This window comes from Bos indicus x Bos taurus, chromosome 6, assembly GCF_003369695.1.
Source record: "Bos indicus x Bos taurus breed Angus x Brahman F1 hybrid chromosome 6, Bos_hybrid_MaternalHap_v2.0, whole genome shotgun sequence".
In the NCBI taxonomy this organism is placed as follows: Eukaryota; Metazoa; Chordata; class Mammalia; order Artiodactyla; family Bovidae; genus Bos; species Bos indicus x Bos taurus.
This window is the reverse complement of record NC_040081.1, coordinates 88,504,877-88,532,244: the sequence shown is the minus strand read 5'-3', so window position 1 is coordinate 88,532,244 and position 27,368 is coordinate 88,504,877. Positions and strand designations below refer to the sequence as shown.

The 27,368-nt window shown below is 40.4% G+C and overlaps 2 protein-coding genes across 4 annotated transcripts; both read right to left on the bottom strand.

The window, feature by feature from the left end:
- Window positions 1–3,347: 3,347 nt before the first annotated feature.
- On the bottom strand, window positions 3,348–7,992 carry LOC113894383 (C-X-C motif chemokine 15-like). 2 transcript variants are annotated; one of them, XM_027544737.1, is made up of 4 exons: window positions 7,858–7,964; window positions 6,644–6,773; window positions 5,345–5,426; window positions 3,348–4,009 (listed from the first exon to the last, which is right to left on the bottom strand). In XM_027544737.1, exons 1-3 carry the CDS (start codon window positions 7,916–7,918, stop codon window positions 5,345–5,347), a joined length of 273 nt encoding a protein of 90 aa, XP_027400538.1. In that variant the 5' UTR covers window positions 7,919–7,964; the 3' UTR covers window positions 3,348–4,009. The 2 variants fall into 2 exon arrangements, with proteins under 2 accessions (XP_027400538.1, XP_027400537.1); XM_027544736.1 differs by lacking the exons at window positions 3,348–4,009; window positions 5,345–5,426 and adding an exon at window positions 5,466–6,373 and having other exon boundaries at window positions 7,858–7,992.
- Window positions 7,993–23,185: 15,193 nt separating this feature from the next.
- On the bottom strand, window positions 23,186–25,278 carry LOC113894381 (growth-regulated protein homolog gamma). Of its 2 annotated transcripts, XM_027544734.1 has the most exons (4): window positions 25,103–25,278; window positions 24,896–25,019; window positions 24,699–24,782; window positions 23,186–23,943 (listed from the first exon to the last, which is right to left on the bottom strand). In XM_027544734.1, coding segments are annotated over exons 1-4 (297 nt in total). In that variant the 5' UTR covers window positions 25,191–25,278; the 3' UTR covers window positions 23,186–23,942. The 2 variants fall into 2 exon arrangements, with proteins under 2 accessions (XP_027400535.1, XP_027400536.1); XM_027544735.1 differs by lacking the exon at window positions 23,186–23,943 and having other exon boundaries at window positions 24,698–24,782.
- Window positions 25,279–27,368: the final 2,090 nt, after the last annotated feature.

Below are 27,368 nucleotides of genomic sequence, written 5' to 3'. Positions count from 1 at the left end.
AGCACCCAGCCTTGAAGAGTTCGAGGAGGCCTCCTGGAGGAAGTTATATACTAACCAAGATCATTCTTCAGATTTTAGTTCCTTTAAATGTTAGGTCAGGGGAGGTGTAAGGTGGCATGGCCCAAGCAGAGGAAACAGTATGAATAAAAGTGTTAAGCTAAGAAATGAAATAGAATCTTCAGAAAGACTATGAGTAATTTGATATGACCTCTAGATTATAATAAAATGAGCAAAAGGCATTCACTTATTTCATCCTTTTAATCACCCCCTAAAGTAGATACTTGGAGAAGGCAATGGCAACCCACTCCAGTACTCTTTCCTGGTGAACCCCATGGATGGAGGAGCCTGGTGGGCTACAGTCCATGGGGTCGCTAAGAGTCGGACACGACTGAGCGACTTCACTTTCCCTTTTCACTTTCATGCATTGGAGAAGGAAATGGCAACCCACTCCAGTGTTCTTGCCTGGAGCATCCCAGGGACAGAGGAGCCTGTTGGGCTGCCGTCTATGGGGTCGCACAGAGTCGGACACGACTGACGTGACGCAGCAGCAGCAGCAAAGTAGATACTAGTACTGACATTTTATGGAATGAGAAACTGAAATTTAGAAGTTTCTTGCCTAAAATCTCATAACCTCATAAATGGTAGAGCTAGTGAGTCTGCTGCAAATCCTGTTTGAACTACTTTGACCACTTCTCTGAGCATGCGTGCTCAGTCAGTAAGTCGCATCCAACTCTTTGAGACACCGTGGACTTTAGCCCACAAGGCTCCTATATGCATGGAATTTCCCAGGCAAGAATACTAGAGTGGGTTGCCCTTTCCTTCTCCAGTGGATCTTCCCAACCCAGGGATTAAACCCTCATCTCCTGCATGGGCAGGCAGGTTCTTTACAAATGAGCCACAGGAAAGCCCACCACTTCTCCACATTAACATATTAAGATGGGTGAGACTGGGGGAAGCAGTCATAAAGGCATATTTTTCTCAGTCCAACAGGTTATAGTTTGAAAGACTCTGAATCTAAAGAAAAAATCATAGTGGAAAAGATGTGAAATGTGTGAGTCATGAGGTAGTGTTTGAATCACAAGCATAAGGAAGCGAAAAACTTCTATTAGAATTAGTCAAATAAATACGTGAATCACTAACCCTGTGTTCTTCTTACTAGTTCACTATATCCTGTAGAAACCATCTCACCTTTAGGCATAATGAACACAAGCCAAATTTGGTGACCTTGATTCCTCACTACAAATGTAAAGAAAAAAGCCACAGTAAATTAATACTCTTCCACAACTAATTCATCCACAGCAATTCCATTTAAAAAAACCATGTATTTCCAGCGACCCATCATAGATTTGAGCCTCCTAGAGTCCTCCTCCAAGACCACCTGGGGCACAGTGGGTCATGCTTACTTATCCTAAGGTCTTTTCTGTGTGTTCTGGATCTTGCAGGTTCACTGCAATGTAGTTGGGTGTGATTTTTGCTCTTCTATCTTGCTTAGAATCTACTGGGCTCCTTGATTATGGTGGCTTAGTCTATCCTAGAAAATTTTCAGTTATTGTTCTTTCAAATATTACTTTTTATGCATTCTCCCTCTTCTCATAGTCCGCAGTTCCTTTCAGAAATAAGTTACGTATTCTCGTACTATGCTTAAAGTCTCTTAACTTCCTTTTTGTGTATTCTATATTTTTATCTCTCTGTTGTGTCCTAGATGAATAAAAAATAATTGTCCCTCTGGTTCAAGTTCATCTATTGTTTAAGTTGTCCAATGAGATTTTACTTTATATAATCATATTTTTATTTCTTGAATGTTTTTACAATTGCTGTTCCTTTCCCTATTACCTATTTGTCTCTGTCTCCCCCCTCCACTCTTGAATCTGCTTAGTTTCCTAATATTATATTATTTTCTTAAGTTCCAAAGCCTTCTTTAATGTCTAATGATCTGGAACATGCTTATTCATTATGGTCTCTAGTTGACTTTAACACTTTCAAGTTTAGGTATGTTCTATACTGTGGGTCTTGACTCCTGTGTAGTGTTGATGGTTCCTCCAGAGTTTTATAAATTTGTATGTAGACTCACCAGCTGCATGAGACTCTTATCTCTGACAGTCCTTTGGGGTCCATGTTGAAGACATATCTTAGTAGGACAGTTTGACTTTCATTTCTGCCAGATATTGATCTGGGCCTCCTTCTATGCTACCTGGGAGTTTCCAGACCATACAAGGGCTGTAATGAAATCCCAAACTTACCTGAAGGCAGACTATTGGTACAGACCTTTAGGGGTTGAAAAAAAAATTTTTTTCCACCCATTGTCCATATTGAGGCAGACATGCTTCCTTATCACAAACCCATGTTTTTTTAGTGGATTTATTTCCAGTGACAGTTTTTATTTTATACAAAGATTTTTGTTACAACTCTCTTCCTTATAAGGATCCAAAATCATATCATCAGTCTTAATGAGAGATTAAAATGTTAGCATTTAAATCTTGATAGAGCAACCAGCTTTAAGCCTCACTCAGAACAAGCCACAGTATATACCTAGGAAATTTCCTTTCCTAGTTTCTGTTTCCTTTTTTGAGAGGAAGATCTTTGGACTTTTCTCTGGCCAACTGAGCTGTTCATTTGGAAGGAGTCTTTCAAATCTTCAGGATTTCCAAGTAGTTTCTAGAATAAGGATTTTAAGCTATTCTGTAAAAACAAACACATAAAAAAAACCACAGCAAAACAGAAAACTTTACTCTTCCCTTAGTTTTGAGGAGAGTGTTCTCTGGGTTGTAGAGAGACTCTACTGAGTCGTGTGCCTGTTACTCTGGAAATGAACTGTGTCACCCTGGGGCAGCTCCTGGAAGCCTTGCCTCTGTGACGTGTTCTCACACTTCTGTCTACGGGTGGCTGGACAATGATTTGTTGTGTAGTCACTCAGTCGTGTCTGACTCTTTTGTGACCCCATGGACAGTAGCCCTCCAGGCTCCTCTGTACATGGGATTTCCCAGGCAAGAACACTAGAGCGGATTGCCAATTCCTTCTCCAGGGGATCTTCCCGACCCCAGGATCAAACCTGTGTTTCCTGCATTGCAGGCAGATTCTTCTACCTCTGAGCCACCAGGGAAGCCTGGACTGTGAGTGGATATACTCAAACTGTGCCGACTAGATTCCTTTCTCTTGAAATTTTGAATTTTATATACCAAACTACTGTTAGTCTTGCCCTCATGGTCCTGAGATAGTTCTTTTAACAGGCTCAGTCTCAGAGCTAGTTGTTAGTATACAGCTTAATAATATGATTATTATTTTTGCCAAGATCTGCAGCCGTAAACAGTTTGGAGACCTGGTGTATAATTGTGCCTAAAACAGTGTGAATAGGTACCGTGAAACTAGCTTTATTCAATACTAATCGGAAGTGATTTTACAATTTTAATAAGGATAACACTGTGATTCTTCATGCTTACTTTCAAAGCAACTGTAATTCTATTATCTCAACTATTTTTCAAGTGATAGAGATACTTTGCTTTGTTTTTGCCAGGTTTTCACATTTACAAGAGTATACAGAAGTTCAGACAATTGCTCAGAACGTGGCACCCTGGCCCCTGGACTTTTGGCCTAGAGCATTTTCAAGATGTGTAAAACGCCTCTTTAAAAAGCAAGTTCCTCCTGAGGAAGTGTTTTTTTTTTTTTTTTTTTCTGTCTGTGGCAGAGGACACCATGGAGAAGGTAGGCTCTGTTAAGAGGTGTAGAGCCCAACGGGGAAATCTCTCACCTGCTGTATGAGTTCAGGATTATGCTTCCTACATAATGGAAATTGTATTACCTCTCCTCCCATTACTCCTCCCACAAGTAGCCAATCACTGGCCTGAAATTAATCAGAATGAGTAGAAAAAGCAGTTCAACCTAGTCCTAAATTAGTATAAGTCCGTGCTATTTTCAAAGAAAACTCTGGACAGTGTCCAAATTGGTGATGATACAAAGGGCTCTTGAGATCCATAGAATGTGATGCTTCTTCTGCGGTCATCAGTTAAGGGCTCTACAATACAAGGAGAGTGACATGCAATTAGACACATACACAGGATTATTCATTTGTAGTCTCTTGTGAGGGGGGAAAAAAACCCTCTAAAGATAAAAGTGTATAGTAAGTTAAAAATTATTAATGGTCATAATGAAACACTTTATATGTATTATCTACTTCTCTAATTATAAAGCAAGAGCAAACAAAAGCATGTCAATCTTCAATGTTAAGTGAATTATCCAAAATGACATCACTTATAGCTAGATGGTTTGGGAACATTATATCATACCTGTAGGATTAAAAAAAAACTCAAGTACTTCCTACCACATTACACCTCTCAACTGCCAAGGTGACCCTCAGGTGGATCACAACCTTCAAATTTCTCTATTTTATTTTCATTTTTTAATTAAAAATCCACAAAATTTAGTTTTTCCATTGTAAGTGGTTACCATTATAAGTTTTTCCGTGATAAGTGGTCTTATCTACTGCTATGACTCAGACAAACCAAATCAAAACAAAACAAAACCAAAACACTCCCAAAAGCTAGTTTGAGTTTTTCTTTTTTTCACAAGTTAATCCAAATACACTCCCGTTATCACCTCCCTCTATCTTCTCCATCCACCAGTTTATAAACTCTATTTGGAGTTTAGCTTTAGAAAGGCTGTGCCTCAAGTAATTTTTTTTCAAAGAGGGAGAAATTTTTTTCTTAAAATTTCTCATCAAATAGTTCTGTTGCTTCTGATTGATTTCTGTAACAGAGCTTCTAGCAATTTTAATCACTTTTATATTCAGTGGAGATATTTATAAATAGGTCAACTTGGATATCATGTTAAATCTGTTTGAACCATGGTTCTCAAACTTGAGTGGTTTAGTCGCTAAGTGATGTCCACCTCTTTGTGACCTTATGGATTGTAGCCTGCCAGGCTCCTCTGTCCATGTGATTTTCCAGGCAAGAATACTGGAATGGGTTGCCATTTCCAGGGGATCTTCCAGATCAGGGATTGAAACTGGGTCTCTTGTATTGCAGTCAGATTTTTTACCAACTGAGCTACCAGGGAAGCCCATTATCACCTGGGAAGCTCAAAATCACCTGGAGGGCTTGTTAGACACAGCCTCTTGGGCTCATTCCCCAGAACTTCTGAAATGAGACTGAGAACTGGGATTTCCATAAAATTGCCAGATGATAATTCTGCTGGCCTTGGAACCATATTTTTGGGTTTTCTGATATAAACTTATTTTAGTCTTATTGTAATTTTATTCTGATATGTAGCAGAATCTGCATGCATTTCTAAATATATTTTTAATTAAAAGAAATTAGAATATTAATGTGAGAGTCATTGAAATTAATTATACCTATACAATCTTTTTGATAATATTCATCACCCATTCAGCCTCAGGATCCAAACAAATTAATTGTCCATCTTTCAATGTGACTCTGAAAAGAAAAGAGTATATAACTGTATATAATTTAATAACACTTGAAATTTATTCATTACAATTTCTGTAACATGAAATTCATATGCTTAAAATGAACACACAAATATTTTAAACTAATCATATTATTAGAATGTGACTTTTAATCATATCAGTGTACATAACAATTAAAAAAAATCAACTAGAAGATAAATTTCCTAGAGTCTTTAGAGATATCAGCTGATAATCACTGAACATTTACTAGACTTAAAATGCACAGGATATAGTGTCAGACTCTGGAAAATGTGCATATAGAGGGTATCTTCCAGGCTGCCAGTTATCAACCATTTACTATGTACTCTTTATCACTACACCTCTGCAAATTTGGTTAGATTTTAAGACTTCATTAAAGCCTCATTTATTATCGGAAGAGAGGAGGATACCATAAACTAGTTATTTAAATCTATTCTGTAGTTTTCAACTGCACTTAACAGAACAGCAAAGCTCCATCCCTTTGAGGTTCATTACATGAGGACCATTAAACCAGTCAGTCCTAAAGCAAATCAACCCCGAATATTCATTGGAGGGACTGATGCTAAAGCTGAGGCTTCAGTACTTTGGCCACCTGATGCAAAGAGCTGAGTCATTGGAAAAGATGCACCATATGCAAGAATCAATTCCAGGTGGATTAAAGTTTTAAATACAAAGCAATAGACTGTAAAAAAATTTAGCAGACAATACAGAAGAATATTTTTATGAACTCTGTGAAGGAAAGTTTTTTTGAACTAAAACACTAAAAGTGCTAAGCAGAAAAGAGAACGTTACTAATCTAAAGCATATTAAAAATATATTTATACTAATTGAAAGGACACCACAGAAAGATTAAAAACATGAACCGCAAATTGGAAAATGAGCTTTTCTATCCATAAATTTGATGAGGGTTTAATATCCAGAATGTGTAAAGAACACCTGTGAGGCAATAAAGAAAAGGTTATTAATAAAGTTATTAAGAGAGTAGATCTGGAGAGTTCTCATCACAAAGAAAAATCTATTTTTAATTTATCTATGAGATGATGGAGGCTAACTAAACTTATTGTAGTAATCATTTCACAATATATATAATTCAAAACATTATGCGGTACACCTTAAACTTATAGTGATGTATGCTAATTATGTTTCAATAAAACTTGGGGAACAGTCACAAAAAAAGACTTCTCCCTCTACATCTTCGGCACTTACATGATTTCTTTTCTGTTGCAGTGAGCACCTTCAGGGATTATCTGGACTTTTGCAATGAATTTGGGAGAAATAAAGTCAGATTGTGTCTGAATACACTGGCATCGCAGCTCTTGGCTCTCAGAGGGATCAGCTGTGTGAGAAAATAGGGAAACACTAAGAACAAAGACAGCCGTGATGCTTAATTCTTTACTTATGAAATCTGAGATCAATGCAGCAAGATACTCAACTCACCAAATACCATCAGAAATTTTTAGGGAGACAATCACATAAATATAATCATTTGCTATTGTTATGATCAATGAAACTATTGAACATCTACTATATTTGAGAAATGGGTAAATGTACTAGACCAATAATTTATTGCTTGAAGGCATATATGGTCAATAAGAAATGTTTAATGGTAAAAATCAACTTCATTGCCTTCTATAAAATACTTTAAATACCAAAATTTTATGTGAATTCTATCAGTTGAAGGTGGCAATTTCCACCATTAAAATAAACGTCCTAAACCTTTTTGCAGTGTGCTGCTGCTTCTTGTTCAATCTTTAAGTCTTTGTAACTCCATGGACTGTAGCCCGCCAGCCTCCTCTGTCCGTGAGGTTTTCCAGGCAAGAATATTGGAGTGGGTAACCATTCCCTTCTTCAGGGGAGCTTCCTGACCCAGGGACTGAACCTGTGTCTCCTGCATTGGCAAGTGGTTTCTTTACCACTGAGCCACCAGGAAAGTCCACGCTGCTGCTATCATCTTTAATAAGAAAAGCACAGACCCTTACAGTGTACCCGTTTGCCAATGCAGGAGACATGAGAGACATGCGTTTGATCCCTGGGTCGGGAAAGTCCCCTGGAGAAGGAAACGGCAACCCACTCCCCCATTCTTGCCTGGAGAATCCCATGGACAGAGGAGGCTGGTGGGCTACAGTCCATAGTGTTGCAAAGGGTCAGACACAACTGAAGCGATGACTTAGCATGCACACGTGTGTGTGTGGGTATTCATAACATTCTCAATATTAATTAATTAATTCAACAGATTTAAAAATTTTAACTCAACAGGAACATCTTTGACATTCCACAATCTCAGTGTATGTGCTGCTTAGGTTTTAATTTTTTCTACATTTTGCCCTAACACCAGATTCAATCTCATTTGATCTGGAAACATTTGGGCTTCGATTTTTTCCAAAGCCAAGAAGGAAAAGATGTAAGCCATAGCTCCTTACCAAAGATGCCCAGGACAAGGACGGCCAACAGGAGGAACATTTGTGAGCTCTCAGTAGCCATGTCTACGCTTGATCTTGATCCTTGTCTGAATGGTAGAGTCAATACTGCAGCCTCTTTTATATGCTCTCTGTAACCATGGAAGTTTTTTGTTGTTCTTGCACTCTCTTTCCACGAAGAATAGAAGGAACAGTTTATTCAAGTGGCATATTTGTCACTTACAAGTCAATGAGGAAGCTGGGTTTATTTTTCAAGCTTTGTTTTAACTGAGCGATTTCAGGCATGAGGAGATGAATGTATTGAATAGAAAAATGAACCCATTATTCCCTGGGAGGGAAACTGCATGATCATGAAGGGTTCAGTGCCAGTTACAATTAGCAACTTACAAAATGAAATAATAAAAGATGTCTGTACATCTTTTCAAAGGTCATGTTTGTACAATGTAGGAAATGAAGATGCTTTTCCTCCTCAAGTATTTACTTTTGGCTTTTGTGCCTATTCGCGTAAATCCATTCAAGGTTATAATAGACTCTTCCAAGCTCTAACTATACTCATAATGTGTGCATGCATGTGTGCTAAGTCGCCTCAGTCTTTTCCAACTCTGATCCCATGGACTATAGCCCACCAGGCTCCTCTGTCCATTGTATTCTTCAGGCAAGAATCCTGGAGTGGGTTGCCATATCCTTTTCCAGGGGATCTTTTCGACCTAGGGGTAGATCCTGTGTCTCTTATGTCTCCTGCGCTGGCAGGTGGATTCTTCACCACTAGGGCCAGTGGAGAAGCCCCATACTTAAAGTATGGGTAATCTCTAAAGATACTGAGGGCTCCCCTTGTGGCTCAAGTGGTAAAGAATCTGCCTGCAGTGTGGGAGACCTGGGTTCGATCCCTGTGTTGGTAAGACCCCCTGGAGAAGGGAACAGCTACTCACTCCAGTACTCTAACCTGGAAAAATCCATGGAGAGAGGAGCCTGGCAGGCTACAGTCCATGGGGTCGTAAAGAGTCAGCCATGATGGAGTGACTTGCACTTTCACAAAGATACTGAATAAAGTTCAGATTACAGCAACCCTTGTCCTGTCAAGAACAGCAAATTATGGTTTACTTACGGTTTAAAGGCAGCAGTTTCAAAAGGCTTGAAGCTGAATTAACTCAGTGGATTATGAACTTCATTTTTTTTTCTTAAGCAGTTTTATAAATGACCTTCATTATCCTATACAGCTCATTTATTTATTTATTTATTATATACAAATAAATGAGCTGTATAGGATAATGAAGGTCATTTATAAAACTGCTTAAGAAAAAAAGTGGAAAAAACCAAAGCATTTGTTTCAGTTTCCTGGGGCTGCCATAAAAAAAAGTCCCACATACTATGTTGCTTAGACAACATAAATCTTTATCTCACTGTTTTGGAGCCTAGAAGTCGAAAATCATGGTGTTGATAAGGTTGGTTCTTTCCTAGATCTGGGAGGGAAAAAGCTGTTTCAAGTGTCTTTCCTTCATCTTTTTCTTCACATGCTGTTCTTCTTGTGTGCACGTCCACTCTAAGTTTTCCCTTTTTGTGAGGACACCAGTCACATTGGATAACCCACCCCAATGACCTGACTTTAGTTTGATTATTTCTGTAAAAATCTTATCTCCAAGTGAGGTATTGGGGGTTGGAGTCTTAATCTATGAATTTGGAAGGTGGGAGTAGGGGATGCCATTCAACCTGTAACAACACTTAAGTGAAGAATCGGTGATTACTGAGGGCTAATATAGCCTGAAGACGAACATAGTCTAAAAAGAATGTTTGTTTTTCTGGCTAATTCTCATTGAACAACCTGAAGGACTTTTGTTGGACACTAAGTATTTAAAGAGTAAAAATTGAGTTTTTTATCTTGAGAAGTTCATGGACTATAGGGGGAGGCAGACATGTAAACAGATTAAAGATGGTGATCTGTGTTATAATATATAGGTACCCTGGAGGCAGTGGAGGGAGGACCTCCCCCTCAGAGCCAGGAAAGACTTTGCAGTAGAGGCAACACTGGAGTTATTACAGATGAAAGGAAGCTCATATTAACATATATTTGTGAAGGGTTGCTCTGGTCTGAATGCTTGTGTCTCCCCCACAATTCACATGTTGGAATCCTAACCCCTAATGTGATGGTGTTAGGGGGTGGAAGTCTTTGGGAGGTGATTAGGTTATAAGTGTGGGGCCCTCATGAATGAGATTAGTACCCTCATAAAAGTGACCCCAGAGGGTTTTCTCATCCCTTATGTCACGTGGGGATACAATCCAGAAGAGGTCCTTCACCCAGCTCTGCTGGCTTTGACTTCCAACCTCAAGAACTCTGTGAAATAACTATCTTTTGTTTATAAACCACCCAGTCTGTGGTATTTTGTTATAGCTGCCCAAATGGACTCAGACAACAGTCTTGGCATGTTGAGAAAGTGGAGAAAAAATGTTATTTCAATATTAAAATAAGTTACAATAACTTGACAACATGATCAGACAGACCTTGGCCTTTTTACAAACCAAAAAGTTAAAACTAAGTTAGAAACACTATTCAGACATAACTTTAATTTCTTTGAGTCTCATTTTTCTTCACTAAAATCACAAAATACTATGTTATAAGGTGTTTAGATATTATGATGATAATAGGAAAGGATACAAAGATATGACAACCAAGTGTTCAAAGACTCAAAGTAACTTAGTTTTTCAAGGCTTAAAAAATAGGCTCAGAAAAAAAAAAAAAGGCTCAGAACATCATGATAGTTATTAAGGAGTTGGCTAAAGAATATAGAGCTCTAGAAATTGGCATTGAACTTCCATTGGTTCTCTTTAATCAATACTAAGTCACAAATGTATAGGGTGAAACTCCATGAGCTCAGGGAAAGGACATCCATAGATGTTCAGGCTGAGCAGTTCTCAGACCTCTTTTGGAGTGGGGAGACACTTGAGGTCTGACTTGTTAGAGAGCTTGTGAGCACTCAGGGCATTCCATAGAGACACAAAAGAGATATGACTCAGCAGTACAATTAAATGAACTCCAAAGCAAAGAACTCTCTCTAGACCACCCTAACTATGCTGAAAAACAAGCCTCAAAAAGATTAAGCTGATGCTCCAGTAACTTAGCTGCCCATCAGAACAGAGGCTAAGGCTCCAAAAGAAGAAAACAAAATCTTGATATTCCATAACATAATATACAATTTTTCCTGCATCCAATCAAAAATTACTACACATGCCAGGAAGTAGAAAATCATAACCCATACCAGGAGGAAAATTCAAGCAATAGAAATAGACTCAGAAAGGACAGAATTATAAATTAATATATAAGGATATTAAAATACCTAACATAAATATGCTAAAAAAGTTTAAAAGAAAATGTGAACATGATGAAGAGAGAAGTAGAAACTATATATATATATTTAGTGCAACTTCTAGAAATGTCCAACTAGAAAATAGAATATACATCCATTAACTCCTGACCCTCAGTGAGAGTCATCTCATGACAGGCCATCCAACCTGTAAGCTGAGCAGACTCCTCTGCCATTCCCCTCTTCCATACTCCCAAGCAGAGAAAACTCTCAGGAAAGAAGCAGGAGAGAGGCGTTTGAGTTGGGAAGCCACCAGAAAAGTATAGATGTTGCTTATTGTGACTTCAGAACTCATCGGTAAGCAGAGGGGATACAAGCGGGACATCAACGGTAAAGATAGGACAAGCCCTTCCCCTTGTTATTTGTATGAGAAGTCCCAGAAAGGAGAAATAGCACCATCTGTGATTCTGGATGGCCCTCATTGTGCTATCACAGATCTGCCACCTCTGCCATCTCCCAGTGTTTCTCCAGTTACTTCTGGAAGTCCTGAGAGGACATCTCTTGATACAACTCACAAAGAAAGATTCACAATAACAAAATGGGATACACCATACTTTCTCCTCTCTAGCTCTAGTTCATTTAGTAACATTGCTCAGGAAATCTCAGTCACTGCTGCCATTGCTATTTCCCGCTGATGACCCCTCAACGTTGTGACATAACACAAAATATTCATTTTCTACTTCCTTCATGCTGTGACCACAACCTCACATGCTTTGTGATTCACTTCCTGCTGTGACACTTCCAATGGGAACTGCCCGGGAAATTCGATGTCAAAACTACGCTGCATATCCACTTGATACAGCACTGGAAGTTGAGATGATACCTATGGAGTTGGCCTTGAGGGCCAATGGCAGATTCCTGGAGACACTGGTAATGTTTAAATCCCTGTACAACTTCAGAAAGAGTGTTCTGTCATTACCTTTACTGGGTAGAAGGGAAATTAAGGTTAGATCAGGAACTTACCCTAGAGCACACAGTCCACAACTGGTAGAGCTAGAATTTACTCTGAAGTAAATATGATTCTTTGAAATGGTTGTCTTTCATCAACAAAATGAACAGCAACATCTTTTTGCTTTTAGGGGCTGTGTTCTGTATTGACAAGTGCTAAGTGGCCAATATAGCAAGTCCCACGTTTGAGGGTAAGGACTGGTCTTAAGGGTGAGGGCTTAATTGAACTCTCTCTCAAGTGAGTCACACTTGTAAACATTTTCCCATGTCCTCTGACTTAGGATTAGGGAGCAAATGCTAGCATTTAGGGAGCATCTAAACAACTGGCTTTAATTTATTCTGTAGTTCACAGTTTATTTCTTCTCATCTCATAATCAATACATTGGAATTATGAAGAGATGATCACTTTTTTAGCTTTTGTAAGTGTGAAACTAACCTCACAGAGGTTGTTTCTTGCTACCTGTGTGTGTGTGCTGTGCTTAGTCATGTGGGACTCATTGCGACCCCATGGACTATAGCCTGCCAGGCTCCTCTGTCCATGGGCTTCTCCAGGCAAGAATACTGGAGCTGGTTGCCATTTCTTACTCCAGGGGATCTTCAACCCAGGGATTGAACCCACATCTCTTCTGTCTCTTGCATTGGCAGGTGAATTCTTTACCACTGAGCCACTGGGGAAGCTCTAGAGGCATGGAGATAGCTAAATGGAGATAAACTGACATAAAAACCTGTTCTTTTGACTGACTAGAGATCCTACTCTAATATAAGGAAAAGAAAACATGCTGAAGGGTGGTAACTAACACATTCAAATCTTAAAACCATTTTACTGCATTTGATAAACTGATGTAAGGGGTTGGGATAACCTTAAACTCTTTGGTGAGATTCTTTACCATCTGAGCCACCAAGGAAACCCAAACTCAGAGATAGTTACTTATGAAAGTTAGAAAACTGAACCCAAATGTCAATTAGATCTTTTATATATTATCAGCCACTCACTTTTTGTGCTTCTATTGATGACACAAAGTACTTTGAGTCCTGAAGAAAAAAAATCCTCTTTATTATCATTTCACTGCCAGTTTCACTAAATTGTTAATAGTTGTTTGAAAAATCCTTTAGCCAAAGCAATGAAATGAGGGTTATTGTTAAGACAGCTACAAGAGAAACTTGCTTGGTGGTCCAGTGGCTGAGACTCCACACTCCAAGTGAAGGGGACCAGGGTTCCGTCCCTGGTCAGGGAACTAGAGCCCACATGCCTCAGTGAAGACACAAGATCCTGCATGCTGAAACTAAGATCCAGGACAGCCAAATAAATAAATAAATAGTTATTTAAAAAAAAAATAAAGAACAGTGCCGGGAGCCGGCATATTGCATATTGAGTGCATATTGCATATTGAGTGCAGCACTTTTCAGGATCTGGAATAGCTCAACTGGAATTCTATCACTGCCGGTAGCCAGCGTGAGGAACTCCGCCCATGACAAAGGTCATGAGGAAGGAGGCTCGGCATACGCAAAGGCGGGATCGAGCTTCAGGAGTCCCCCTGGAAATTCTCGAGCATATACCCCCAAAACCAGAATCTGCCCACTTTCTGCTTTGTGCTTTCACCTACACCTCTGACTTTACGCGGGGCTGTCCCCCACTACCTCTCTGAAAAAAGTTAGCTTACAGCTCCAGTTAATAATTCCTGGGTGTGACAGTGTTTAACCTACAAACTCCTTTGGAAATCCTCTAGCCTGCCTGAATAGGTTTTTCCGGCCTCATGTGATTGTTCAGAGCCTCCCAACTGTGAGAGGCAGGAGATGTTCTAAACTGTCTAAACACAGATTCTTTTGAGTAGTTAAAAGATTGATTAGAAATTGTATTGGTGAAGGGATTTTCACTTGTTGGGCCAATGTTTGCTGCTAAGTTTCCATATCCCTTACCTGCTGTGTCCCTGGCAGTGTATTGGTTAATATAATTGGTGTAAATAGTAGCTTTAATGTTTGTAACCTGGGACCCTTGAGTTAATTCTTTTTCTTGTTGTAGCCCACCACACCTTTGCGCTGTAGGAATGCAACTGTATCTAATGCTTTTGGAGGGTGGCTCCTGACCAATCACCTTTAGAGAAAAATAAGTTTTCTGAAGAAAAGGTCTTAAAATGTTAACAGGCCTCCGGGCCAGAAGATGATGCAAATCACCTAAGCTTTTGCATATGATAAGTTTGCAGGAAGAAAGCCTGGTTTGCTGCAAGACTCTACCCCTTCCCCCATTATCCTCTGTGCATAACTTAAGGTATAAAAACTACTTTGAAAAATAAAGTGCGGGCCTTGTTCACCGAAACTTGGTCTCACCATGTCGTTCTTTCTCTTACCTTCTGGCTGAATTATTCAGCCTCTTTTCTGCACTAAATTTCCTCACTGAGCTATCCTTATTTCAGCCTCTTTTCTTCACTGAATTTTACTGAGCTATCCTCATTCTATTACTCTTTATATCCTTAATTAACATTTAATTAAGCAATTGTTTCCTGATCTTCGCCTACGCCGTCTCTCCTTCGAATACCCTGGATCAGCCGGGGCTGGTCCCCGGCAGGTGGCGCCCGAGACAGGGATTTTCGAAGGTAAGCTCCCCAAAGCAATCAGAGCCATCAGCCCTATTGCTCCCCGTTCTCGGAACAACTGGGTGACCAGCCCTCTTGTTCCCCCACGGAGCAGTTTGGGTGACCAGCCCTACTGCTCCTCCCTTGGAACAGTCTGGGCCATCAGCCTACTGTTCCTCCCCCGGAACAATCTGGGTTATCAGCCCTATTGTTCTTCCAGTGTTCGGGACGGCTAGGACCCCACTCAAGGGTGCCGCGGACCCCCCTGTAGGATAGACAGGGCGAGAGGAGTGGGAAGTGTTGAAAGTGTTAAAAGAGTTAGACTTAGAGAGAGAAAACGGTTTCTGAAGTTAAAAGGCCAAAGAAGAGCCTGATCTTTTAAAAGCTAAAAGCTTTATCTTCTATTATACTTAATTTTCTGACATGGGTAACACGAAACTAAGAATGGCAACTCTTTATACAAGTAATCTTGAAACTGTTAAAGAGGCTACTGTTAATTTAGATACTTGGGTGAAGGTAAAAAAAACAACTAAAAACTTATCCTATAAATATGATTAAAAATGTTCTGGACCCTCATCATGAGGCTGTGGGATAGTCTATGGGAGAGGCTATAGCGGTGGATGGTAGTGGGTCTCCACCTTCTGCGCAGATCATATTTTCTGCCATTGACGAAGAAAAGGAGGGAGACTGTGCTCTACCTCCGGAGGAAGGAGAGGGCTTACAGGACGCTGCGGCCGGGCGCCCTGGAGAGCCCCCTCCCCCTCTACACAAACCTTTAAAATTTATCCAACAATTTCTGATTTAAGGCGACTACTCCACCTCCGCTTGCACCTCCCAGGGCCTAAAAATTCCCCAGTTTACATCCAAAGTCTCCCAGAGCATTGCCTAAAGCTGAAAAAGATAAAAAAGATTTCTCTTAAACAAAGGAGCTTTTAAAAAATACACAATATACAGAGCCTGCTCCTTGCAGAAAACCCCCTCAGGGGGGCCTCACCCAAGCAAAAAAAGAAAAACAAAAACAAAAAAAGTGAAAAAGAAAAAAGGAAAGAAAATAAAGAAAGATCTAAAGATAGAGAAAGAGCTAAAGAGTGAAAAGGAGAGGAACGGAGAAGGAAGGAATCAGGGAACGCAGCAAGATAGAGAAAGGAAGTTAAAAAAGGAGATAACAGAGAAAAAGATAGGGAGAAAGAAAAAAAAAAAGATTAGGGAAGAGAAGAGGGTAAAGGGAAAGAAACGAAGGAAAGAGAAGGGTAGCGAAAAAGGAAGGGGGAGAGAAAAGTGAGAAAAGCAGGAAGAGAGGAAGAGAGAGAGAGACTGTAAGAGACGCTGTGACCAGGTGTCCTGGCGAGCTCCCCCTCCCCCCCACCCCCACTGCACAAACCTTAAAAAAAAAAAAAAACTTATCCACCACTTTCTGATTTAAGGCCATTGCTGCCGCCTCCGTTTGCGCCTTCCAGGGCCCAAGAGTTCCCCACTTTGCCCCCAAAGCCTCTCAAAGTGTTGCCTAAGCCTGAGGAAGATAAAAAGTTTTTTGAACAGTGGAGATTTTAAAACAGACTGCGTGCACAATATGCAGAGCACGCTCTTTGGAGAAAACCCCCTCAGGGGGGGTCTCACCCAGGCTAAGAAAAAAGCGGACCGGTAAGGGGATTTAGCAACAATTTTAACCCCAGACTTGCGGTTGCTCCGATTCCAATGGGAGTGGCTGGCCCCCTGCCTGAGGGCATTGTAGGACTTGTGCTAGGGTATAGCTCGCTTTCTTTTCAAGGAATTTGGGTGGTGTATGGTGTAGTAGATTCAGATTATATTGGAGAAATTAAAAGTTTTGATCTCGCTGCCTACCAAAACTGTGCAAATTAATAAAGGTCAAAGAATAACACAGTTTTTGCTTTTACCTTATCAGGCAGGAAAAAACTTGACTTCTCAAGCTAAGAGCCACAGAGCATTTAGATCTAGTGATCTAGCCTTTTGGGTGCAGGAAATTACAGCTCCAAGGCCTTTAAAAGATCTTTTAATTCAAGAAAATAAACTGTCAGGGCTATTAGACACAGGAACAGACGTCTCTTAACATTGCTGGGAAAGACTGACCCAGCTCCTGGCCAACACATACTACTGAAAATGAGTTGAGATTAGAGAAAGTGATATGCGGGTTGGGAATGCTGTAGAGAAAAAGGTGAGGGAGAGTTTAAAACCTTGAAGAATAGTGAGTTCCCCGTTGCTGGAAGTATTCAAGCAAAGATTAGATGGTTGCTTGTCATCTAAAAAGCTATAGACCAGATTTAGGTTACAAAACGATAACTGGAGAAGCTTATTAAGATGTTGTGCAACACCTGTTTACTTGCTTCTCATATTTAGGTCGGCCAAAAGTTTTAAAAAACTGATAATGCCCCTTTGAAGCTGTGGAGAGATTGTTTACTAACTTTAAATGATTTCCAAAAATTATTAGGGGACATTAATTGGATATGCCCACATTTAAAACTGACTACTGCAGATTTAAAGCCTTTGTTTAATTGCTTAAAAAGCGATCCTAATTCCAGTTCTAAGAGAAAGTTGACTAATAAGACAGACGGCTTTTGTTAAAGTAGATGAGACTTTAAATGATCAGTTAATTAGGATTAATATTACCAAAAGATGAGATTAAATTATTCTTCCCACAAAACATACACCTACAGGATGCTTGTGACAAAAAGGCCCATTGGTTCCATCTACCAGTGACCCCAAGAAAAATAGTTTTATCTTATCCCAGCTCAGTGGCACAATTAATTATAAAAGGAGGAAAAAAGAAGTGTGGAACTTTTTAGAAAAGAACTAGCAAATATAATAATTCCATTCAATAAGGATCAACTACAAGTCTTTTACAATATAGTGATTGGCAAGTTGCCCTGATAGATTTCAGGGGTCAAATTTTGTTTCGTTTGCCCTCAAGCCCCCACAGTCGTTAAAAGTTCAAAAATGTTAGATTGGCAGTTTGAGGATACCTGTGGAACTTTCCAACCGTATGTAGTTCCTACGCTCCCCTTTACCCTATGGGGGAGGGACGTGCTGTCTCAAATAGGAGATACTCAGAGAAGGGTTTTCTCAATTTCTTAGTTATCAACAGGTGGTACAATTAACAATACTTTATATATTGTTATAAATACGTAATATAAATATATTTGCCTAACTACAGTTTGCCTAATTAGGTATGGGTATAAATAAAACATAATAAAGGTATACCTAATTCTATTTATAGATCTATACTTACTTAATTTGTATATAAATCAATATATGTATTATATATATACTGTATAAATGTATATTGCAGTAATATAATGTGTGTGGCTGATATTAGTTGGTATGGATTGATGTGCTGTGATGATATATGTTCTGTATGCTGTATAATTATATATGTGTGACATGTATTATTGCAGTACATTGGTTTGTGTTGGTTGGTACTGGCTGTGTGCGTGTTGTATTGCTGTAATATATATGAATTAATATATTAATTATAAGATTAATTCAAGTATATTGATTTATATATATTGTATGTCAATAAGTTTATACTTGTTGCCATATATAAATACATTTTACATTTAGGTATATCTGTATACCAAAATGAGATAAGGAGGTTATACATTTATTATTTAAATTTATAGAGACCTAAACTAAACATTAGACCTAAATTAACATATCTCTAAATTTATGTTGTTAAAATGTAAATTTTAAAAAATTTTAAAAATTAAATTGACAACTGCTTGATAATTCCTTTGCAATAAAACCCCCATAGGTGTAATTGGGGTGGCCAGACAAAAAATTGGTTTTATAGCAAAACAGCCCCCTAGAGTGGGTACATCTTCCTGCTCAAACTAAAACTGTAGTGGCTTCTTATCCGGGATTGATAGCTACTTTGATATTAAAGGAAAAAAGCGGAACATTGAATTATTTGGTAAAGAGCCATCAGAAATTGTAATTCCATATAATAAGGAACAACTTGATGCTCTTCTAATGTTTGAAAATTGGCAGATTGCTATAGGAAACTATTTTGGTCAAAATTTTTGCATCATTTACCCTCGCATGTTTTGCTGAATTTTATATCCAGACATCCAGTTATTTTTTCTGTCAGATGTAAACAATCTCCTATTCCAAATGCTCAAATAGTTTTTACTGATGGGTCAGCAAACGGTAAAGCCTCCATAGTTACTAAAAATCACCAAAAAGTTTTAGAAACACGGGAAACTTCATCTCAAAGCGCTGAAATAACAGCAGTCATAGAGGCTTTTCCTATGTTTGCAGATGAGGAATTTAACCTTTATTCTGATTCTCAGTATATTGTCAGGTTGTTTCCACATATTAAAACTGCGGTTTTGTCTGAAAATAAAACTACCATATTTCATTTGTTAACTAAATTACAGCAACAAATTTGGAAAAGAAATAAAATATTTTTCATTGGACACATTCGGGCTCATTCCAGATTGCCCGGCCCTTTAAATGCCTTTAATGATTTGGCTGACTTGTTAACCAGAAATACAGTGGCTACTGTGATTGAGGAGGCCAGAGCCTCTCACTCACTTCATCATCAAAATGCTACTGCTTTAAGATATCAATTCCAAATTCCCAGAGAGACTGCTCTAGAGATAGTGCGTTCTTGCTTACACTGCCCCACTGTTTATAATAGTCTACCTATGAGAGTTAATCCTCGCGGTCTTAAGCCCAATGTACTCTGGCAAATGGATCTAACTCATGTTTCTTCATTTGGAAAACTGTCCTCTGTTCTTTAACGGTAGACACCTTTTCTCATTTTATTATTGCAACTGCTCATACAGGGGAAGCAATTAAAGATGTAATACAACATCTCTTTACTTGTTTTTCATATTTGAGCCTGCTAAAAGCTCTGAAAACTGACAATGCTCCTGCGTCTAAGTCTTTTCAGGAATTTTGTATAAAGTTTCAAATTAAACATAATACAGGCATCTCTTATAATCCCCAGGGACAGGCCATTGTTGAAAGAGAGCATCAAACATTAAAAATCCAAATTCAAAAACTAAAAGAAGGGGAGTTTAAGTATAGTTCTCCCCATCAAATCTTGCAACATGCTCTTTTCGTAATAAATATTCTAAATACTGATCTAGCTGGACTACTGCAATGCTTCGTCATTGGTGCCTGGAGCAATTAAATGCAAAACCATTAGTCAAATGGAAGGACCTCCTCTCAGGACAATGGAAGGGTCCTGACCCATTATTAACTAGCGGTCGAGGATGTGCTTGTATTTTTCCACAGGATGCAGATTCTCCAATTTAGATCCAAGACAGGTTGATTCGCCACGTTGCAGACCCCCAGACATCCAGTTCCCCCATTGCTTCGATCACAAAAGAGAAGCCCGCCAGAAGGGGAGGCAAGATAAACATCGAGATCCTGGCACGACCGACGGGGCTGCTGCAGTGCGAACTCCAACCAGAAAATAATTCTACTTATTCTGTTTTGGCTTGTCTACCCTCTCCTTATGTTTTTCTCTTTACCAATGATTCTGGAAAACTTAATGTACATGTGACTTTCACTGGTGGACCCAATGTAGTGACTTGTGAACAATGCATGCTCTTATCTTGTTTAAACCCTCAATATAATGTTTGCTCCTTTGTAGTGTTACAACGTCCACCTTATCTTATGATGTAACCACTTATTGATATGTTAACTATAGTCTTGCTGTGTTACAACAACTACAAGATTTAATGTGATCATGACAATTTGTGGGTACTTATTTTAGGAATATCAGCTTTAATAGCAGCAATTACTTCTGTTACTGTGGCAGCAACATCATTGACTCAACAAGTGCATACTGCCCAATATGTTGATACCATGTCTAAAAGTGTTTCTTTAACTCTAGCAACACAGGAAGCTATAGATAAGAAATTAGAGATGAGAGTAGACGCCTTAAAAGAGGCAATAATGCATATTGGGACTGAGTTACAGGCTTTAAAAGTGAAAATGGCTCTGTCTTGCCACGCTGATTACTGGTGGATATGCGTGACACCTTTAAAGGTAAACGAGACAGATTATGAATGGGAAAAAATCAAAAATCGTATCTCAGGTGTTTGGAACAGCTCTGACATTGGCCTGGACTTAGGGAAATTTCATAATCAAATACAGACCCTGGAACACTGTCGACTGGATTTTACCACCGCTGGAGCAGCTAATGACTTTTTTCTCACCTTCTCTAACTTTTATTTCTGGAAAAAACATTCTGTCTAATATCTTTAGTTCTGCTTCTCATAATCATTCTTCCTTGTATTGTCAGGATTCTTCGGCAGAACATTCAAAAGCTCGCGACTGAGCTGCATCTGGCTGTTTTAAGAAATAAAAAAGGGGGAGATGCCGGGAGCCGGCATATTGCATATTGAGTGCATATTGCATATTGAGTGCAGCACTTTTCAGGATCTGGAATAGCTCAACTGGAATTCTATCACTGCCGGTAGCCAGCGTGAGGAACTCCGCCCATGACAAAGGTCATGAGGAAGGAGGCTCGGCATACGCAAAGGCGGGATCGAGCTTCAGGAGTCCCCCTGGAAATTCTCGAGCATATACCCCCAAAACCAGAATCTGCCCACTTTCTGCTTTGTGCTTTCACCTACACCTCTGACTTTACGCGGGGCTGTCCCCCACTACCTCTCTGAAAAAAGTTAGCTTACAGCTCCAGTTAATAATTCCTGGGTGTGACAGTGTTTAACCTACAAACTCCTTTGGAAATCCTCTAGCCTGCCTGAATAGGTTTTTCCGGCCTCATGTGATTGTTCAGAGCCTCCCAACTGTGAGAGGCAGGAGATGTTCTAAACTGTCTAAACACAGATTCTTTTGAGTAGTTAAAAGATTGATTAGAAATTGTATTGGTGAAGGGATTTTCACTTGTTGGGCCAATGTTTGCTGCTAAGTTTCCATATCCCTTACCTGCTGTGTCCCTGGCAGTGTATTGGTTAATATAATTGGTGTAAATAGTAGCTTTAATGTTTGTAACCTGGGACCCTTGAGTTAATTCTTTTTCTTGTTGTAGCCCACCACACCTTTGCGCTGTAGGAATGCAACTGTATCTAATGCTTTTGGAGGGTGGCTCCTGACCAATCACCTTTAGAGAAAAATAAGTTTTCTGAAGAAAAGGTCTTAAAATGTTAACAGGCCTCCGGGCCAGAAGATGATGCAAATCACCTAAGCTTTTGCATATGATAAGTTTGCAGGAAGAAAGCCTGGTTTGCTGCAAGACTCTACCCCTTCCCCCATTATCCTCTGTGCATAACTTAAGGTATAAAAACTACTTTGAAAAATAAAGTGCGGGCCTTGTTCACCGAAACTTGGTCTCACCATGTCGTTCTTTCTCTTACCTTCTGGCTGAATTATTCAGCCTCTTTTCTGCACTAAATTTCCTCACTGAGCTATCCTTATTTCAGCCTCTTTTCTCCACTGAATTTCCTCACTGAGCTATCCTTATTTCAGCCTCTTTTCTTCACTGAATTTTACTGAGCTATCCTCATTCTATTACTCTTTATATCCTTAATTAACATTTAATTAAGCAATTGTTTCCTGATCTTCGCCTACGCCGTCTCTCCTTCGAATACCCTGGATCAGCCGGGGCTGGTCCCCGGCAGAACAGATAACATTTTTTTTAAAGATAGCTACAAGAATTAAAAAAAAAAAAAAAGAAATTTTTAAAGAGGTATACTTGAGTAGCAAGGTACAAGAAGGTCCTTACAAAAAACAGCCATATATTATTATTGCTCTCATAATATTATAGTGACTCTCACACTAAGGGGAAAGGGCCAGTGCACAGTTTGGAAAAGCACATTCTTGGGTTGGTGAGAGCCAAGGAGGGTGACAGCTATCAGCAGATGAAATTAAGCAACTTATAGTTTGGTTTTTCCAGTAGTCAAGTATGGATGTGAGCTTTGGACTGTGAAGAAAGCTGAGTGCTGAAGAATTGATACTTTTGAACTGTGGTGTTGGAAAAGACTTTTGAGAGTCCCTTGGACTGCAAGGAGATCCAACCAGTCTATTCTGAAGGAGATCAGCCCTGGGATTTCTTTGGAAGGAATGATGCTAAAGCTGAAACTCCAGTACTGTGGCCACCTCATGTGAAGAGTTGACTCATTGGAAAAGACTCTGATGCTGGGAGGGATTGGGGGCAAGAGGAAAAGGGGACGACAGAGGATGAAATGGCTGGATGGCATCATGGACTCAATGGCTGTGAGTTTGAGTGAACTCCGGGAGTTGGTAATGGACAGGGAGGCTTGGCGTGCTACAATTCATGGGGTCGCAAAGAGTCAGACAGGACTGAGCGACTGAACTGAACTGAACTGAACTGATAGTTTGATTTATCTGTGTAGCAAATGAATGTCCAAGAGGAGAAAAAGAAGCTAAGAAATGTTGATATAAATCATCAGATTTATCCAGTAAAGGTAGAATGGTTTTCCTCAGAAAAAAATGAAATAAATAGTGTTTAGTTTGAAATATTTTATTTTCATGTTCTTTGTAAAAACATCAATAAATATTTAGATTTCTCTTTTCTCAGACATAGAAAAGCACTGCATAATTAACATGAAACAAGGCATTGTGCCTTACAAGAAAGACATAAAATGTCCAAAGGGTATTTAGAACATTGTAGCTCTTAAAGTTTCAACATGAGAAATGCTGACAACATACTGTGAAATCATTTCAATAAATAACTAACATTCTTTTAAACATTTACAAACACATGCATTTACAAAAACATTCACAAAAACATGTATCCCCCCACCCGACAATGAGTTCACTATCTGTTTCGATCCTCCAGCTTCTGCCACAAGGGCTGGCATAATGTGGGCTCCTCAGAAATATTAATTTCATGACTGGCAAACATTTGCAAACCTTCTACTTCAAACTCAGTAAGAATCAGGACTAAATAAACTTTTTTTCTCATAAAATAAATAATACCAATAATGACAGGATGTGCAAGTAGATTTGATCACATCCTTAATCATGTCACATGTAAATATTAACATAGAATCTTTGAAACCCAAGCAACACATAAATAAATAAATAAGTAAATAAGTGGAAGAACCCTCCTAAGAGATGTTCAAACATATTAAGCCTGATCCAGGTGGCCTTAGGAGCTGGTGATTCCTCTTTTCCCTCTTTGATTTCTGTAGGGGCAGGGTCTACTTCTGGAACAGCCATCCAAGAGCTTCTGTTTTCCACCTGGTCAGTTAGAGCTGGCCCTGCAGGAAGAAAAGGTTTTCCTTAGTAGCTGCTCCAGAAGACTGAAACAGCACTCTTCTCCTTTCCCTCTCCCTGGGTTCCAGAGATTTCTGAGTCCAGTCTTCCCAGCCTGGCATCAAGTGGTTACTGCCTGCCACCTGCTATACTGTGTGGCAGATGCCTCTAGGCTCTCTGATACTCTTATTTAGGAATGGAGGTGGGGCCTGCAGTACTCACTGTATTATTGGCTACAAATAGCCAATTCTATTTGATGCTGAAGCTGACACTCCAATACTTCAGCCACCTGATGGGAAGAGCTGACTCATTTGAAAAGACTCCGATGCTGGGAAAGACTGAAGCCAGAAGAAGGGGATAACAAAGGATGAGATGGTTGGATGGCATCACGGACTCAATGGACATGAGTTTGGGTAAACTCCGGGAGTTGGTGATGGACAGGGAGGCCTGGAGTGCTGCAGTCCATGGGGTTGCAAAAAGTTGGACACCACTGAGCGACTGAACTGAACTGTCCAACAGCAGTGAGAATTTTCATGAAAGCAGTTTAACCCACATTCATTTGAATGGGGAGAGTCAAAGGCCATGATGGAAAGCATTGGCAATGTTCTTCTGGCATCAGAGCAGATTAATGACCTTAATGGCAAATTTAATTCTGAAATAGTGGTTTTTCATTCCTTCAGCTAAATCCTAGGTTTCTCTGATATAATTTTCAGCAGGCAGAATGACTCTAGTCACACGATGAATAAAAACCACAACTCACTAGTTTAGCATCTTATCGATGATTTTCTTAACCATGGGAGCGGCGGGGTTGAGACACACTTCCTGACCAGTCTTGAGAGTGGCTCTGCAGAGAGAAGGAAGAATCTACGTGAGTTGGGTGGCCCATTTGGGGGTCGGGGTGGGGGCATCGGCACGGTGGGTGGTGATGACGAGGACAGCAACGGAAGTGACACTTACATGACTTCGGTTTGGTCGCAGTGGGGGCCGGGGGTTGTCACCTTCACGCTCTGGATGTTCTTGAGGTGAATCCCCTGCAAGGTCTGCAGGCACTGGCAGCGCAGTTCGTTGACCACGGGCGCCCCTGCGGGAAGGACAGAGTGGGTTAGGGGCTGTCCTCACAGGCACCCACCCACCCCCGTCCCGCCCTGGGGATCCGGGTCTCACCTGCTGCGCGCCGGCCGGCGGCCACCAGGAGCAGGAGCAGCATTGCTGCGCGGAGGAGCCGGGGGGCGGAGCTCGCGGCTGGAGCCATGGGTGTCTGCTCGGAGGGTCTGTGTCTGCGGCGGCGGGAAGGCTGGCGGGAGCGCTGGCTGAGCGGGCTCTGTGGCTCCCCGAACCGAGTGAACCCCTTTTATCCTGATCAGAAGGGCGTTGCTAGCCCCGGGGTCAGGGAAATTCCCGGTCCGGAAGGAAGGGGGCCCCGCCCGCCTCACGCGTAGTCAGCGCACTGAGGTGTCATCCCTGTACCCAAATCCCCACGCGACGGTGAGTCTCCCTCCACCACGCTGGGGCTCCAGCCCAGATGGGGGCTGTGCGTCTCAGGCCACCCTGGTCGCGGGGCAGGGAGAGGGGAAAGCTCTGGGAACACTGGGGAGAGACCCCCACAGGGTTGGGGAGGTGGTCTTAGAGACTTCGTTTTCTTTACTTCAGACTGGGGGAATTAAAGAGAAGTAAGCATGTAGATATTGTTTAGTTATCTATCCTCTGCTTCTATATATTTCTGCCTCTCTATATTCAATTTTGCTTATTTCATACATGAGAACTGGGATCAGTGTCAAAAGCTGAATTCTGGGTTAATTTCAGTGAAAGTTGAGGGCTGTAAAACGATCTAGTGTTTTGTGTTCTGTTCAACTCAATATTCTCTTAGCAACACTGGAACTTCCAAAATTTGAGGCAGATCTCCTTTTCCACCTAAGAAGGGTTCAGAGTTGGTCTGGGAATATGGGGTTGGTGGTCACTCTGAAGCTGTGGGCGAGCTGGTCGGGGTCTCCTCTTCTGGTCTGTCTTTGGACAAAATAGCGCATGGACACAAAAGAATGCTTTCTGCAGCATAGCACCCTTACACGGATGTGTGCTGATGAAATAAAGAGGAAAACACACATAAAATCCTGTTCCATTCACTGAAGGGGGAACATCAGTGTTGGTCCTCCTTTTTCTTGAAATATTGATGTCTCTCTTTTCTGACCAGAAATTTCAGTTTTTTCACCTGATGCCTTTACTATTTTTTCATCAGAAGTTTTAGAGCTCTTACATTGACTCAACATGAAGTCTAGAGGTTGAAGTGTAGTTATCCAGGTTGGCTGAAGATGCTTTCAAACTATAGTGTTGGAGAAGACTCTTGAGAGTCCCTTGGACAGCAAGGAGATCAAACCAGTCAATTCTAAGGAAAATCAATCCTGAATATTAACTGGAAGGACTGATGCTGAAGCTCCAGTACTTTGGTCACCCTATGTAAAAAGCCGACTCATTGGAAAAGACTGATGCTGGGAAAGATTGAGGGCAGGAGGAGAAGGGGCACTAGAGGATGAGATGGTTTGTTGGCATCATAGAGTCAATGGATATGAGTTTGAGCAAACTCTGGGAGATGGTGAAGAACAGGGAAGCCTGGCAGGCTGCAGTCCATGGGATTGCAAAGAGTTAGACACAACTTAGCAACTGAACAAAATTTCCAGATTAGATTCAGACCTCCTGGAGACATGGAATACTATAGGAGTGGGAAAAGAAGAAAAAAGTGGCCTCTGGCCTAGGGACAGGCATCTAGGAACAGGGCTCTGGGCAGCCCAACTCAGTGGGTGATAACTCACATCCCACAGCCAGCCAGCCTATAGCGACAGCACTTTCATCGCTATCTATTACCTACACACAAGGCTGTATATTGTGCTTATTTAACTTATATGCTTATTTAACTTATATGCAGAGTACATCATGTGAAATGCCGGGCTGGATGAAGCACAAGTTGGAATCAAGATTGCCAGGAGAAATTTCAATAACCTCCGATATGCAGATGACACCACCCTTATAGCAGAAAGTGAAGAAGAACTAAAGAGCCTCTTGATGAAAGTGAAAGAGGAGAGGGAAAAAGTTGGCTTAAAACTCAACATTCAAAAAACTAAGATCATGGCATCCAGTCCTGTCACTTCATGACAAATAGATAGGGGAACAATGGAAACAGTGACAGACTTTATTTTGCAGGGCTCCAAAATCACTGCAGATGGTGACTGCAGCCATGAAATTAAAAGACACTTACTCCTTGGAAGAAAAGCTACGACCAACCTAGACAGCATATTAAAAAGCAGAGACTTTACTTTGTCAACAAAGGTTTGTATAGTCAAAGCTACGTTTTTTCCAGTAGTCATGTATGAATGTGAGAGTTGGACTGTAAAGAAAGCTGAGCACCGAAGAACTGACGCTTTTGAACTGTGGTGTTGGA